This window comes from Calonectris borealis, chromosome 1, assembly GCF_964195595.1.
Source record: "Calonectris borealis chromosome 1, bCalBor7.hap1.2, whole genome shotgun sequence".
NCBI classification, from domain to species: Eukaryota; Metazoa; Chordata; class Aves; order Procellariiformes; family Procellariidae; genus Calonectris; species Calonectris borealis.
The window spans coordinates 68835058-68852139 of record NC_134312.1 but is presented as its reverse complement, the minus strand read 5'-3'; the positions used below and the strand labels follow the sequence as shown (position 1 = coordinate 68852139).

The window sequence follows — 17082 nt, the reverse complement described above, 5'->3', positions numbered from 1 at the left end:
GGACTGGCTTCTCTTGGTTGTTCTGACTGCAGATGAACTCTGCAGATGCTGAGAGGCACAGGAAATGTCTTGTGCTAGAAACAGCATTTGTTCCCTGCTGTATGAATTGGATTCTACTAAAATTCCAACGTGGTAAGACTGATTAGCAGACTTTGGTAATGCCTTCTGCCCTAGTACAATTTTATTATACTCTTTTATTACCAAGGGAAAACACAGAAAAGACTTCCATCGGTGAACATACGCCCACATTCTGGGAGTAAACATATCTGTGGTTAGCTTATGCCAGCGAAGAACATGGCTCCCGGACTCTGAAATACAGAGCAGCAAAATAAAAGACACCCCACCAAAAGAATAAAACAAAACCACACATATAAACAAGCAACAGAGGGAAAGAAATGTCATTGAGGGGTGTTTAATGTTAAAGGGAAACTATACATCTGGGACGGTGGTGAGGAGGATTTAATAGAGCAGAACAAGGTGACCACCTGCATCCACTTCAAAGAGGAAAACCCGCAGTGCTATGAGGAGTGCTTATGCAGCCATGTGCACGTGTGTGCGTGCAATGCTTCTTTCTACTGACAAAATATGGAGTATAGTGCCTTTGCAAACATCCCCGGGCACCAGCAGCTTCTCCTCCATATTGACAAATTAAGTTTCAGCATGGGATTAAAAGGGGGAAAAAAGTCTCCCTCATGCACATAGCGATGTAGTCTGAGCTGGACAGATTTCCCCTTTGCCCAGGCCGTTCAGAAGAGCTAGGTGCTGGCTTCATGGGGACTCCCAGGCTGTGCACTGGTCAGCCACAGGTCACACCTTCCTTCCTCACAACAGCAGGTTGTAAACCTTCCTCCACCACATTGTGGTCTGTGCAGCATCCAGGAATGGTTTACAGGGCTCTGGATTTTAAGCCATATTCTTGTAGAGGAGCCTTGGCTAACCTTCCCTCTAATGTGACAAAGCCCTTTAGAGGGACCAAGAATTGTTTCCAAATTGCCCAGTGGGTTTAGTGGCGTGGCAGGGTTTGAAACTCGGATAACTAAGACTCACCCACGTTTGGCTGTAATTTCAGATGTGCAATAACTATGCAAAATGCTGAGATTTAGAGATAAGAAAGCAGAAAGAAGCCACCCTTCTCCTCCTTCTCACTGGCTTGCTTTCTGCAATGAAATAGTGTGTGCTTGTGTGCAGGGGGGAGTTCACTTTGTCAATACCTCCTCAGCCGCTTCACCCGGACTGAAACATCCAAGGGGAGATGCACCCAAAGACAAATTCCCCAGCAGAACTGCAGGAATGGCAAACCAGCCGGCCTGATGGGGGAAATTTCAAAACCAAAATGTCTCTTAAATAAGCTTCTTTAATTATTATCATCATCTGTTTATTTATACAAATATAAAATATATTTATATAGATTTATATAATATAGATTTGTTGCTTTGGTGGCTCTTTTCATTTACAGACGTACTGGTCGACGATCTCTGTGCACTTTTTACACTTGACGTAACAGCACCAATGGAACTTGCAGTGGCAACGCTCCACCTGGACGCTCTTGAACTGGTCATAACCGCGTCCGCAGCACATCAGCTCACACCCATCCATGCCCTCTGAGGTCTTGTTGCACAGTCGGCCCTGAGTGCCCAGCGAGCCAGTGGTCTCATTGCGCAGGCAATAGTCCGGGCTGGGGTCGACGTAGACCAGGTCCTCTTGCGTCGGCATGTTGAAACGGTTGTTCACAAGCTCCAGCTTGCCCTTGCGGCTGATCCTCATGGCAGCGGCGCTGTCGTACTTCTCCTTCAGCAGGTCGCCCACCTTGCGGAAGTCAGCCAGCTGCAGCCAGCAGGTCTTGAGGCTGCAGGAGCCTGACACACCATGGCACTTGCAGGCCACGTCCGCCAGCTTGTACACGGCCTGCGGGAAAAGGAGTGCAATCAGGCTAAGCTGCATTTATTCCTGCGGCACCGGCAGCTGGCTTAATCATCATGAATTCATCATGTTCTCATAACTGCTTTGATTATCCCCCAATTTCTGTTGTTTCGCCCTTCAGAAGAGACAGCAGTCTCCTCTTCCTCCTGTTGCAACTGCTGCGTTCCTGTTCCCTAAATATTTCTATTTCTGGTCACATTGCCCCCAAACATGACTTCCCCACCCCACCGTCTTTTCCCCTGGCAGATTTCTGACTTGACAGCAGGGTCAAGAGCAGGAAAGAAGAAGAGGAAGAGTCCTCTCCGCGTGGACTCTGGAAATTCCCCCAGTCTCACGGACCACCGTGGTATTGCATGTTTTTCCCTTCAGAGCTGCAAAAAGGGAACACCTGGGAACCTGCCCATTTCCTACCACCTCCACCAGGAACCGATGCTATCACTGTAGGGATACATCTGCATCCTTTTGAAATAAATCCACGGACCCACACCCTTTCCCTCCGTCTCTGCTGAGAGGAGCTCGTTCAGGGGCAGCGTCCAGAGGATGCGTCGTTTTCCAGAGAGGAGCAAGCAGGGGTGGCAGTGGTGGTGAGAAAGATGAACACCTCTACCCTGGAGCAGAGCAGCTCGCCTCTGCTCGAGGTGTTAACCAGGCACCCTCCTTGAAGAGCGGGGCTGAGTTGCAAGCCCTGACTGCAAACCTGCGCCATCTTGTGTCCAGACATTTCCCCGCACTAACAGGACTGCCGCCAGGCAGAACGGCCTACGTTTTAAACAGCAAACACAAGCTTTCGGTGCTGTCTTTCCCGAGGTACTTTCAGCTACGTTTTCAGGAGTCTGCGGGGGCTGTAGATGCATCAAACCCCTGAAAATCCGGCATCAAAATTAGCAAATAGTCTTGAAAATTCAGGCCAGTGAGTGTTAAACCCTCAGCAGAACAACTATGGGGTGTAAAGGAAAACGGTGGTTACTCTCCTCCTCCCACTAGCTGGGAGGAGAGAGAAATATTGAAAAATATTCTAGAATAACAAAGCTCAAAACCTTGGAAATGCAGGCTGGGTTTGTTCTTTCCGTTAATTTCAGAGACAGGTACAAAACTGCAAATTATGTGAGATCCCGTCAGCGCTCAGAGGCACTGACAGAGTTTGCAAAGCGAAGAGCTGGCATTCCCAGCCCTTGCTCTTCACGCTCTCACCATCAGGCTCACATCTGCTCTCCCATGACCATCCTGCACCCTGCGCGTTCGCAGGGCAGTGCCTCTGCCAGATCCCAGGTGCCAAGCAGAGCTGTTTGGCATCAGCTGCAAAATTACCACCAGCTGTAACTGATGGGGGAGATCACGGAACGTGAGAAAAAACGAGGATGTTCTGAAGGAGACGGCGGTACGTCTTCTAGTCAGGTTTTCTGCTGAAGAAAGCAGCCAAACACTGAGGTTTCTTCTCTGCCTCACTCACCAACACAGAAGAAAGCTTCCCAGCTCTCTGCATTCGCTTGCTAAGGAGTAGGTGATTAAGGCAATTGAGTGTAGGGCGAGCAAATCCTTCTGCCTACGACTACATTCTGGACCAGCAGTGAGAGGTCAGAGTTCTCCTACAACAACTGGTTGCTCCTGGTCTAACTAATATCCAGTGCTTTTGACAGCTAGTGAAGATTCAATTTGGCTTAATGGCTAAATCACATGGAGGCCAATCCAGCTCCCAAGAAAGTCAATGGAGTGAGTCCTTAAAACAGAGAAGCTTTAGTTCTGCTCCTCGGAGCTCAATTTACTGAGGCAATCCCTCATGGCGCAATGTGACAGGCTGGGACTTAACCACTTGTCTTGGATTGAACTACAACTGCAGAGGACCAACCACGCCGTTACTTAAGGATTCCTGCTGTACTATAACCAGACAGAGCTACAGCAGAATTTCCCTAGCCCCAGACACTTACTATATCCTCACTGCATTGCCAGCCTGCTTGTTACAAGCTTGTGTTAGCACTTTTTGGTTATGGTTCTGTCAAATCCCAGGCCACTCGTGCCTCCCTTGCCCTTGCATGTGTTTTTATAAAGTATTATGATTCTTCCTAATCCTGGGCTTTGTTCCTTTAGAAAAACACTGCAACTCGATCCCTCTCAGTTAATGTCATGGGACTGAGTTCACTCCGACTTGGCTTTAAGCAACTGATGCTCAAAACATCTGGCCCATGTGGATAGTAGCTGTGCTGGGGAACGCGAACGCTACCAGTTATCACAGGTAAGCATGGTGCCACTCAGCCCCCCACAGCTCCCACTATCAACGTCCCGTGGAGGTAACCATAGCTTCAGCCGCTAAATGGCTCTCCCACTCTCCCCCTTTGCTGCCCGGATGGGGAGAAAGCAGAGGAAATTGGAGAATTCCTCTCTGACCGGGCTCAGGTCAAAGTAAAGAATAACAGACCCCACATGCAGTTCTGAGAGCAGGATCTGATCGATGGCTGTGCCACTTAAACAGGTTGAAAACGCCTCTAATGGAAAGGCTTAAAGCCCCTTCCCATAAGCCCAAGTTCTCGTCCAATTCTTTTCTTGCAAGAATGGGAACGGGAAGAGAATTAATGGGGAATTCCTATGTGGTCAATTAGCCAGACCCCCTTCCAGGCTCTTCTAGCAGTGGCTTGAGTGACTGATGACTGAGGCCTGCCATATGCCGACTGGGTAAACAGCGCGGAAGGACTGACTGCCACAGTCCGCCAGACAGGGTGACAGATAAGGAATGGAGGGAAATAAGAGAGGGTAATGGAGACCAACTGGAAGAAAAAGACAGATGGAAGGAAAGGACATATTGAGATAACAGCCAAAGACAAACAAACAAGGGCAATAAAGCCAGGAGCCACCACCACAAGGACTCCGACGTGGAGTGAAGGGGTGATGGGGTCAGGACTGCCTGAAAGATAAAAGACCTCTGGTCCCCTCCTGTCCCTCTCAGCTCCTTCTGAGAACCACGGAGAGCAGGGAGACGATCTTCTCTCCTGCCACCAGAGCTCTCCTCAGGGTTCAAGGAGAACTTTCTCACCCACAGGAAACTGAGTGAGGGGACATGCCAGAAGTCTGCCTAGAAATCAGAAGACATCAATTGAAACACTGGCTGGGAAAGCAGGGCAAGGCTGTATGTGGGATGGCACCTGGCGGCCGCTTAGCAATGCTCACTGCCGTGTCTCCTTTCTTTCAGCACCAACTTTCGGCAGTATGGAGTTACACATGCACCCTCCTACTTCCAAAACCAGAATCTCAGCAGTGAAAACATTTAGGAATGCAGGACTAGACGGGACCTCCTCGGTTATTAAGTACGATCTCTTGCTATTGTAGGCACCACTTCAAATCATATTTTCCTTAAATGTATAGAGTGCCCTTTTAAAAGCAATTAGGTTTTCAGCCACCATTATTCTGATCACTATTCCAATGATAAAGTATCTTTTTCTGATTTCCAGCCTAAATGTATTCACTTTATGCCCATTTGCTATTGTGCCAAATTGGCCTTTTGCTTAAAAAGTACTTTTCCTCCCCTATTATTTCTCCCACTAACACAGACATCAGTCATATCCTCTCTCAACTTTCACTTTGCTAGGCTAAACATGGCAAGCTATTCTAGCCCCCTTTCTTAAGAAAAGATTCCTACCCCTTGGGTCAACCGTAACAAGCCTTTTCTAGTCTGAGGTCATTTTGCTTGGGAATTTGAGAACGTACAATATTTTGGGACCTCTCGAGAGCTTAATACAATGGCATTAGTATTCCCTCATGTTTTATGAAAAGACTTTCCCTAGTACATTATAGGATATTTACCACCTTCCGAGCCACATTACATCTGCTGTCATCTGCAGCCAACTGCTGCGCCCTATTCTTTTCTATGTTTCCTAATGACTAAAATGTTTTTCATACAAGACCTCAAATGATGGTCTTAACGTAGTTTTATTGGATGTCATTAGCTGCTGTACAAAATTCGGATTCTCCTCTGTATTCATAATACCTGCCATCATCAGCAAATTTCATCAGCCCATTCCTAATTCTTGTGTTGAGGCCGAGAAACAAAAATACTAAGTGTTGGTCTTGAGGCAAGTCCTTGAAGAACTCTGCTAATTAAGCTCTGTCAAGATCAAGATAACGTCCTTTCACACAACTTAGACATCTTTCCTTGAACGAGTTTCTTGTCCACCTCATAGCTGTTGCATTTTTCCTTATTTTTCCCAATTTAACCAAGTGTTTCCCATGTGGGAAATACATTAAATGTCTCACAGAAATTCAGATAAATGAGACCTATCAGATCTATTTTGCTTTTTAGGAAATCAGTGATGTTCTAAATGATTGTGTGATCAATCTTTGAGAAATTCTTCTCAAATTATTTCCCATTTTGCCTCTACCTCTGAGATATCCTTTCCCCCAGGTCCTCCTATAAACGCTGCCAAGGTCACACTGCCTGTGCTGCCAGGTGCCAGCTCTTTCAGAGTGCCAGGAAAGAAAGTGGGCTCTCCCTGTGACTTGAGAGCTTTACGCTACCTGAGTTTTGCTTCCACCTTGGTTGTGATAATTTCCATTTCCAGCCTTTCTCCTTTGCTCCCATGCTAATATATTTCTAAGAGCCAAGAGGAAAGGCTGCCCTGTACTGGCCAAATACCACCCGGACCAGATAACCCTGGAACCCGTAGCAATGCCATCTCAGAGCCACCCCAGGTCTCATCTCCATCCAGATCTTTTCATATTCATCTCCTTTCCCAACCCCAGCATCTCCATTCCTCACTACCCCCAAATCCTCATCCACTCAATCCACTCCAAAGCCTCACTCTCATTTACTCCAGAGCCCTCTGTTCTTCCAATGCTTTTCTGCCACTTGACTCCCATCTGAATCATTTGACCCGATTTCAAACTCCCCTCCATCAGCAGCCCCCTGCACCATCCCACCCATCTCAGGTCCGCTGGCCCCGAACTTCAGTACTTGCTGCTCAGCTCCTCTTCCTCTACCTGTCTGAACGTGACTGCTGCATCCTCATGCCTTCCTCGCTCCCACCGGGTGCCAGCACCTTGCCTGCCCCTAGGGCACCCTGCCTGGCTTCCCCCAAAAAGCACAGTCCCAGGGGGATTTAAAAATCTACACTACAAGTACTTATTCCCCTAGGCAGAAGTGTTGAGGACAGAAAAAGACCTCTCTGTTGTGCAGCAGACATACGGTACCCCTCCCCATGAGCAATGTCCCCCATTCCAACTTGAAGCCCCGGGTAAAGCACTTGCTTACTTTGGGGACCAAAACTACTCTGTCTTGAGACTCAGCCCCATCCTCATTGACTAGCAGTCTCCTTTCTTCCAATCTCCTCCAATTTGCAAAGTTTAAAAAACTTTCACTGTTTATTTTACTACCCTTTGCAAGGTCTGACTCAGCGTGATTTTTTACTGTTCTCACTTCATCTTTACACTTCTTGACCTCTAAGACAGAGCTTTTCATTATTTATTTGCTATCAGTTCTTTTTTTCCATTCTTAGTAGGCTCTCGGTCTATTCCTAACAGCTTCTCTGTGGTAGTTATTCATTCAGTGAGGTCTGGACATTCTTCCTACAAGCTTTTTCCTCTTGCTTGGCATGCAGAATTGTAATGGCTTTAGCATCTTTGACTTGAAAAAGTTCCAGACCTCCTCCACATCGAGTTCCTCGGCTGAGTTTACTAGCCGGCTCCCTTAGTTTATCAGAGTTTGTTCTTTGGAATCCACAAGCTTAATTACACACTGGTTTATACTTCCGTTTAGTTTAATCTCAAATGACTTGTGTTCATTTAGACTAAGGTTATTTTCTGTGGCCATCTGTTCTACAGAGTCTACAAAAACCAAGCTTGAAATAACATTGTCTTTTGCTGGCCCCTTTGGAAAGCTTTTGTTCAGGTCCTGTGTTAACTGGAGACACAGAGATCACCTTGAGAGCTTGTCTATGGAGTCCAAAGAAGCATGGGCACTGTAGCATTCCAAGCACAATTTAAACAACTTTCTGCACTGTAGTAAAGGCAGGACATAACTGGTTTTAGCTCTGTCCTTAAAGGACAAAGCTTTCTTCCACCTAAAACCGTATCATCATCTGAAATCACAGCTCAGTGAGATTCTTCCCCATATAACGAGAATAACACGACAAGGTAGTGTTTTACCCATGCTGTGGAGCAAGTATCTTCTGACTTGATCTTCTAATACAGATGTTACTACAGTTCAACTGGCATCTCAAACTATTGGCCATATTCTGTCTGTGGATCCCTCAAGGCAATAGGACTGGCTGTTAAAAAGGCTCACAACATATTCACTCCCTATTTTAGACAGGGTATTTATTTGTAGTAATCCAAGTTCATGACTCCAGGCATGTAAGATGTTCAAAGCAAGTAATGCAGAGAAGAATGTTGCTTTCAGGCTACTATCCGTGGAGGAATGCCCCGCCATTTCTAAGCAAATGCAGACCCTCTGCCCTTCCAAGCCAAAAAAAACCCCAACCCCAAACCAAAACCCACTGAGTTCTACAGCTTTCAACTCCACAGTTTTCCACCTACTGCAAATTTATCCTAATTTGATTTTGCAAAAGCAGCATGGAGTATTTGTAGTGCTTCAACCCAACACATTGATTTCACAATCAAAAAACGACAGAGCAAATCTTCTATGGTGGCAAAATGAAGCCGAAATTACATGCAGAAGACAGAGACATACATAGGAAAGGGAAAGATAATTCAATAACAATTAGAATTAAGAAAGGGCAGAAAATTGATAAGGAAACTAAGGATATTAGTTAAGAATGTGCAAAAGAGCACGGCTAAGTACACTTAATAGGATTTTTTAATATGCATTAGAAATAAAATTAGCCTTAGAAAAACTCACTACTAGGGAAGAATGATAAAAATTTTAAACACCTTGTGGAAAAGGCACAAATGTTCAAGCAAGTATTCCTGTTCTACATTTGGGAAGAGGCAGGATTACACAGTTGTACCGCATATGAAAGATGCTACACCTTCCAGGCTATTAATCACAGACAGAGGAATAGTGTAAAAAGCAAAAGTGCATACACTGAACGCATACAAAGGGGGCAACTTCACCTACGTTTACAGCATCAGTGAGACCAATACCAGAACCCACCATGTCATTTTGGTATCCAGTTTCTTAAGGGATATGGGAAAACTGGAAAGGGTACACTGAAGTGATGTGAAAATGATTTGATGGTTGATGAGAACATCTGAAAGTGAAAGAGTCTTCAGTGCTCAATCTAGTTTGTTAAGAAAGAGTAGTGAATAAATTACAGTAGATAAATAGTTCTATGCAGACGAAATTATGATTATGAAGAGCCTTTTGGATCTAGCTGCAAAAGTCAGAAAAAGAACTGATTGGAAGCTGATGCCAGATAAATTCAAATGATAGTGAGGTACAGAGTTGAAACAGGGTGATTAATGACAGTAGCATACTACAAAGGGAAGTGATGGATTCTCCATCCCTAGGGGTCTCCAGATCAAAATTGTGTATCTTCTCAGAAAATGCCTGTCTGCCACCTAGATGCAAATTATTTATTTTGCCCGATACCAAGTTAACTGAGCAAGGCATAAGTTTTAGAGATAGCCAGGTAGCCTGATTTGATGTTTGCTTTTGGCCTTATATTCCCAAAAACCTGAATGATGGCAGTAGAAGAGAACTCCACATGCCAACAGACTCTTTTTTTCACTACCAGCCTGTCACTTTGGCAGTTCTGGGAAGCCAGCTTCTGAGATGTAAACCTTGAAAGTTTACGACAGCACGTAGTTTATTTGGAAAGGGCTTACAACGTCTGCACACATGCGCCATACAGTATCTCAACAGACCCAAAAACTCACTGGCTTTAGCTGGCAACAGAAGCCTGCCATTAAAACTGGAATATAATATTGTCAATATTGTCTGTAATATTCATAAAAATGCAGAAAATGTGACCATACACCAATACTGGGGCATCACTGGACTATCCCTCATCAAACCTCCAAGGTTTGGTACCTAGCTGTCTCAAGCCTTCTGAATCTGCCTCGGAGAAAGAGGAAAGGGCCAGCATTTGTCTTACCCTGCGACCAGCCTCGTTGTTCTGCAAGTTCATCAGCATGCGAGCCTGCTCCTCTGAACCTCTCACGTAGTTCTTCTCCCTCTCCTTGGCATCCACAAACTCCTTGGCAAAACGATATCCATACTCCACGTTATCCCCACAGCCACCCCACAGCCAGTCTCGGGGCAAGTCCTTGGGCCGGGCAGTCCGGCTGCAGCCACAGCTGGAGAGCTCTCCTTCACGGCAAGCCCGGCTGATCGCGTTCACCACCCCAGCAGCGCTGACGGCGTAGGTGAAAGCAGTCTCTCGGCTCCCTGTGAGAGAGATGTGAACAGAAAATTAGGGGAGACAGATAACGCAACGCGCAGCAAGGAGAAGCAAATGGGCTCCAGACAGTAGGACATGGTGCGCTCTGAGAAGGTGCACAGAATTAACTGGAACAAAGGAATGGGGTGGTCAAGCACAAGGACACTGCCCCGTTCTGATAGAGGGGGAACTGTCATAATACATGCTGGCATCTCATTTTTGTTTTCATTTCACAATAACAGCTCCAGTCAATTGACTGTCCAGAGCTGGCAGTTTCTGTTTAACCAGGATCAAACCCAAGTCTGATTTTCTGACACACACCAGGGAAGGGGCTGAGATTCCTGCTGTCACCTAGAAGAATATTCTTGGGAAGAGCATGTTTTTCATGAATTTGTATGCGCTGCTCCTCGAGGGTTATTATTTTTATTATACTTAGGTTTGATCATTTAAGAGCCCTGGAAACTCCAGGCCTTGCTCAAAAGAAACAGCAACACCATAGGCAGGGAGTGCTCAGCCTCCTTCCTCTCAGATTAACCCTTCAGTATCGTCTCATTTTAACCCAGAGGAAACCCTCAAGCAGCAAGAGAGTTATTCACTTGCTGAAAATACAGCTGCTGCCTCAGCCACTGAATTTGCCAATAATCATTGAGAACAACTGAGGTTGGGTCTGTGCAAAAGGAGCGTTCTGGTTAAGCCAGATATCACTCTGGAACAGTTTTCATTTAATTGGGACAAGCACTCTTTATGGGCTCCTCAGTTCAAAGACCTCATTTTGGTTTACATAAGGTCAGCTGAGAATTGTTTTGAGACAAACTGAAGGAAACCCATTTTTACACTAAAGCATCAAGGCAGAGGCTCTCCCAGCAGCTACAGAACTGCAGTGCTGGAACAAGTAAAACTTCCCCATGTAGACAATAATAAATGAAAAGACTTTCCATTAGCAGGTTTACTAGAGACTGCCCTGCTTGGAGCGTATGCTCTATACAGCTTAGAGTCTGAGCCAAGCAGCTGGATCGGGTCTCCAGCTATGTATTCCTGGCAGTGATTCAGCTCCAATTTGACCGGGGCACCAACACAGCCAGAACACTGCATGAGGCCAGGCGTGCTGCACCAGCGAGTGCTGTGGGTCTGAAGGGGGGGAGTAGAGGGGGTTGAAGAGGAGAAGGAGGCAATCCACGCCTGCGCTCTCACCACACGGTGTAATAAATAGCTAAACCAATACCTTCAGAGTCATTGTGTGCATCACCAAACTTTCAGGTGATAACGAGAACAACTGCCACAGCTTCACTGGAATAAGCAACCTGATTGTGAAGAGCTACTTACACCAAACCCCAGCAAGAGGCGACCCTCTAATGCTCTCAAGCAAATTTGAATGACTTCAGAGGGCAGATCCTCCAAGACCAGTTTGTCACCAGCCCACGAGGCTCTCAGTGCCAGCTCTCTCAGTGGGACTAAGCTGATGCTTTTGGTATGCTCTTGTTCCAATTTGCATGTGCTGACAATCTGTAATTAACAGCAGCTTATCACCATCTTAGTAGTAATGACCCAAGACAAAGGCAAGGCTGTGAACGGCATCCACTTTGCAGAACAACTTGTGTTGCCCCCCCCAAATGAGACTTGTACACTAAGGGCTTCTGCTCTGGAGTACAGCACAAGGCTGATAAAATGCTGCGGGACACATAATATAGAAGGGAGGGCCTTACTAGCAGGTCATAAGGAGAGGACTATGGCCCCCAAACCTCCCTGGTCCAAGAGGTAAAGAGGAGTGACTCCTAGTTAAGGTAATGCAGCTGAGACAAGCCCACAAGGGAGTTATGGTCATTTTTCAGCAACCAAAATCAAGCTTTTACTCATCTAGTGTGTTTTACATGTTATGGGTATTTTAAGGTAAGCCATTTGTTACCAACTGTCCAATGCATAGTTTTGCCCCTACCAGTCTGTGCCTGTATGGTGAGAGCCCTGCGGACACACCAATCCTCCTACTAAGCAGAGCACTCCCTGCATCTATAGAGATTAAAAAACGCTCAAGGAAAGGGCCTCCCAGTGTTACAGCTTGTGCAACAGAGCCTGCATGGCTCCAGGTCCTTAGCATCCTCACAGCTCGACTGAGATCCCTGTACTGAAAGCACAGACCGGATTTGCACTTTTACTGTCCGTGTTTTAACCACCTCCAAGCTTCAAGTGTAGCAGCACGACAACTCCATGTGCAGCCCCTGGATCTGCCTGAGCAGTTTAGGCTGCTGAGGATGGTGGTGGGAGAGGCTGAAGCAAGTTACAGTGAGTTTTGTTTTCCCCTTGCTGCCCACAAAGCAGAACAACCCACGGTGCTCGCTAGAGGTAGGTTTAGAAGGCTGCGGCTTGGTTTGGGAGGCGGGATCGGGTGTGTGCGTGAAACCCTGCGCGCTAATACAAAGCAAATTTGTAGCTGGCAATTGTGGGCTTATACATCCTAGTTTTCTCTGCTCTCCTACCACGCTTTCCAGCCTTGGAAAAGTATTTGGGGTTTTACTCATCGTCTCAAAATTCACTCCGGTTCCATGCCACTGTGCCATCATCTCCACGGACCGAGGCGTTATTCCCCAAATTTGTGCAAATGTGAACCGAGACTACAGAGACGGTCAGGCAGTAACCCCCCTTCTGCCCCCTCGCACGCCTCTGCCGAGCTCTCCCGTGCCCTGGCCCGGCTCGGGGGACAATGCCCGGGGCCGCGGTCCCCGGGAGGCTCTGCCCGCCGGCGTGGAGCTCCGCGGAGCTCTGCTGCCCTCCTGTGCCCGCTGGCCACCCGCCACCGGGACGGGGAGCCCGGGGCCGCGGCGGCTTTCGGGGGGCACCGGCGAGGATGCCAGCGTGAGCTGTACCCAGGCAATGCGTGGATCCCCACGGCTTGCTTTTCTGGAGCTGCACAAGAAGGAGATGGGAGAAGAACGGACCCCAGTGGGGAGACTGATGCAAAGATGATAAAAATGTGTCGCTCTAACTTTTTTGATGGAAAAGTTTTAAACTAATTTTTTTTTTTAAAAGCATTTCCCTGAAGTTTGCCAATCTCGAAAAAAAAAACGAGGAAGAATATTTCTCTTTGTTCTCTTCTTTTATGACTCCTTTATTTTCCTTTTTGCATTTGAAAAGGCAGAATAGATAAGATCTTTGGCTCCAGAAATGACTGGACTAACCTGGAAACCCCAGCCTTTCGTTTAGGATTGCGCTGAAGGAGATATATTCTCTCCTCCCCGGAGGAAATTCTAACACGACCTTTTTGGGTGCTCTGCCCTCTCCCTCATAAATGTAGAAGCAAGGAATGTGTCTGTATATAACGTATAGAGGTATATTTACACACACGTGCAGTCTAAAATCTGTATTGGCAGAACAAGCAACTTCAGAAGGATAATTTTTGTACATCATCAGATGTCATTATTGAATAAAAGGTAAGAGCAATTCTCACAACACAAACACTAGGAAAACCCAATGCTAACAAGCAGCCTACTTCAGTGCTACGGATGCCTCTACAAAAGCTTTGTTTCATTGGACTGCCTCACCTCTATGAAATGCACAAAATGAAGGTGTAATGATTAAACACAGACCGCCCGGGTCTCCCATTTCCAAGCTGAGCCAAGTTCTGTAAGGGGGAAAGGAAACGAATCTTCCAGGTTTCTGAGTGAACACTCTCCCGAGGATCTCCCAGGCTTTGGACTTGGCCTGGACAGGTTCTCCGCCTCTCTCACAATCTAGAGCCGCTCAAGAAATCACATAATATATGCCATGCCTACATCGGTGGGTGGGCAGCCGAGGGTTGTTGGCACACTATACACCTTCTGGGTCCTTCTTATCTCTTTTTTTCCCCCCTCTCCGCAACACTCTGGCATGCCTCTGCACTCTTGCAGATATTCTGGTCTCCAGACCTTTCTTGTGCCATTGGCACAGAGCACAGAAAAAGGGCTGCGGTCCAGAATTGGGGCTCAGAGGCTGAAAACAGGAGACAGGCACACAGTATGAACCCAGGGAAGAATGACTTTATAGTTGACACAACCTGAGAAACTGAAAGGCTTTGTTTTCTTCACCAGCGTGGAAATTAGATTTGCTGAAATGATGAGCAATGCCTCATTATAAAGTAAGAAAAAGTAAAAGCGGAAGGTGGAACTAAGAGAAAAGAGAAGAGGCAGCACCCCGCTCCACAGCAGATTATCACTGACATAGGCAACAGTGATGAATCATCACAGACCCTGTAACACCCGAGGCCACCTTTGGTGACATTTTTCTTACTTCTCTTCTGTGCTGTCTTGTGCTGGAGTATAAACATCTGAACGTGCTCTAACTGACCAGAATATCTAAAGGAGCCGGGTTCAAAACTCTTTGTTAGGATAGTTTTTTAAACAGCGGGCAACCGCAGGCAGCACCTCACAGACACATCAGCGGATTCCTACAACAGTAGTCCTAGCAAATAAATGCACGCTCACACAAACCAAACAGGAGGACTACTGGACATACCCATCACAAACCCACACCACCTCTTTCCTTATCAAAACCCCAATCTACTCCCAATCTAAACTAACAGGATCAAATTCATTTTAGAGAGGAGGAATCTTCCCTCTTCCACTATCCACTCTAGTCCCTTCTTCCTGTACACCCTCTGATCCTTCCTGACTGCTTTTTATCCTTCACCTCTGATCTTTGCTTTCTCTTAGTTTACCCTTACTTCTCTTCTCCAGGTGTGGACTCACCCACTGGACCAACCTGGGGCTGCAGGAAGGTACTGAAGAGGAGAGGGTTTGCTCCAGAAGGGAAAATTCCTATTTTCTTGTGTCCTTGTGGAGTCACTAGGATCTCTTTGGGGATCTGAAATTTACCCCATTCTTTGGGATAAGTCACATGTGAGGGAGGGACACCAGAAGGGAGAGATGGAGGTGTATTTTCTGTCCTTTCCCTTTGGTGGCTGAAATTTCAGTTTTCATATCCCGAAGCACAAGTTTTAACAATCTGGGATTGCATGCAGCCTCATCTGGCCACCACCCTTGCTATCAGAAAGCAAGAGATCAAGGATGCACAGATGCCCTGGATGTGTGTCAGGAGCTGAAAGTATCTTTCAGGAAATGGCATTTCCCAGGAGAGTACCCCCCCCTCCAGAGAAGCGGGTATTTGTTGGAGTATGAGCTGAGCAGAAAGGGAGGAATTAGAATGGCTCTGGTGGGCTGAATTAGGGATTCTGAAAGGTTGAGTAACACATGCAAAAAAAGTCCCTAAAATTCTCCAGGATGACACATAAGAATTTCAGAATCAAATGGAAGGGATCACGGGACTTGACTACCCTGGTGCCCTATCGCCTTGACGCCCCAGAGGTATTAAAGCTGCATCTCTTGGTGGCTTGCTGCCTATGCGGTTTTTTTGAGAGTGAAGCCAAAAAGGTGCAAGCAATGCTGGGGGCAACTGGGAGTGCAGGAGCTGAAGGTTTTTTTCCATCCCTTGCTGAGTGTTTTCCCTGACCTTACAACCGAGAAATAGTGCTGGTTCTGGATTCTTCAGTGTCAATGATCAGCTTTGTGGGTGGGAAACAAAACCTGGGGTTGGTGAGAGTGTGCGTGTGCGCGCATGTGTGTGTGTGTGTGTGTAAGCGGCTGTTTTAACACCTTTTCTTTATTGTCCTGGCTGTCGGACACATCAAACCAGGCCCGGATTTCTCAGTTTCTTGCCATCAGATGATTGCATTTCAAAAGGAGCTGGGACAATGTAGCTCGGTCACACCTCAATTCAAGTGCAGCAATGCCCTGCCAATGCGCCTCTTACAGCCAGCAGGGCAGGAATTATAAAAATCTCTTAGGTTTACACAGAAAGTGGCAGAACAGGGAGGGGGGAGATCCCATGCCAGGGGAGTCCATATTTCCCACATCTCAGGACTGCATTCCCTGTCCTAGAGCACTCCAGATGCTGGGAACGATAATGCAGGTCCATTGTTCCTGGCTCCAGCTTCTTCCCTCCCTACCTTTAAGCAAGCACACAAAACAAAAGCCCCCCTCTTCCTGACCTTCCCATGCCCCCCAAAGAAAGTGTCCCCCACCCCGTCCCCCCTGCTGCCCCAGCTAGCTCCTGCTGCAGCTCAGGTGCACCGCTGCCACCCGCTCAGGCGCAGGCAGCACCAGCACACCAGGGAATGAAAAAGCTCATTAAAGACAGCTTTAGGAGCGGTGCTAATGGGGCTCATCACTCCTGCATGTGCATTTGAAGAAAGGGAGAAAGCTGCAGAGGCACAGCCAGCCTGCGCCCAGCACCTGCCCCGTACTGGGTGCTCCTACCTATTTTCATGACCCGCCCAAAGACAGAGGTGTTGTCCACTGTGCTGCAGTTCCACCGCCGCTGCCGAAACTGGTACTGGCACTCCTTGATGGCACTGCGGGCCCCTTCGCCGATGAACACCATGTGCTCCTGGTAGAGTTGGCAGAGCTTGCGCTGCCCCGGGGAGAGCCCCGGCAGCTGGCTGCACACCGGCTGAGCGCCGATGATGTACATCTCAGGTCTCTGGATGGGGTTCATGGCCAAAGACCTACGATGAGAAAAACATCCAGGGAGTCTGGAGGGAGAGGCCCCCTCCGCGAAACGCCCGGCACCTTTCCCCGCCAGCCCAGCCCAGCCCCGCTCCCAAAGCCCGGGCGCATTTCTCATGTCAGCTGCCTCCCTCTACGGCTCTGCCAGATGCGAGGCTTTTCCAGGGCTCTAGCGGGAGAAACACAGCTCGTTTGTAACCTGAGTTTAAACACAGAGGACACCCGGGATGGGGAGGGGGCAGAGAGAAAGCTCAGCACTTTCTCTGCAAAAGAGGGGAGTGAGCTGCTTTCTTACAGACTGCCAGCGA

The 17082-nt window shown here is 47.4% G+C and overlaps 1 protein-coding gene across 1 annotated transcript; it reads right to left on the bottom strand.

The window, feature by feature from the left end:
- Positions 1–1334: 1334 nt before the first annotated feature.
- Positions 1335–16768, bottom strand: WNT5B (Wnt family member 5B). Its single transcript, XM_075163338.1, has 3 exons — positions 16526–16768; positions 9960–10252; positions 1335–1905 (listed from the first exon to the last, which is right to left on the bottom strand). Exons 1-3 carry the CDS (start codon positions 16761–16763, stop codon positions 1447–1449), a joined length of 990 nt encoding a protein of 329 aa, XP_075019439.1. The 5' UTR covers positions 16764–16768; the 3' UTR covers positions 1335–1446.
- Between the last annotated feature and the right edge of the window lie 314 nt (positions 16769–17082).

Bases quoted from the DNA above. Each gene is read 5' to 3' on its own strand.
- WNT5B (XM_075163338.1), bottom strand. From the start codon at position 16,763: ATGAACCCCATCCAGAGACCTGAGATGTACATCATCGGCGCTCAGCCG. The intron at 10,253-16,525 runs GTAGGAGCACCC...TCTCTCTCACAG, and splicing joins TGGGCGGGTCATGAAAATAG to GGAGCCGAGAGACTGCTTTC. The intron at 1,906-9,959 runs GTAAGACAAATG...CTTTTCCCGCAG, and splicing joins ACAACGAGGCTGGTCGCAGG to GCCGTGTACAAGCTGGCGGA.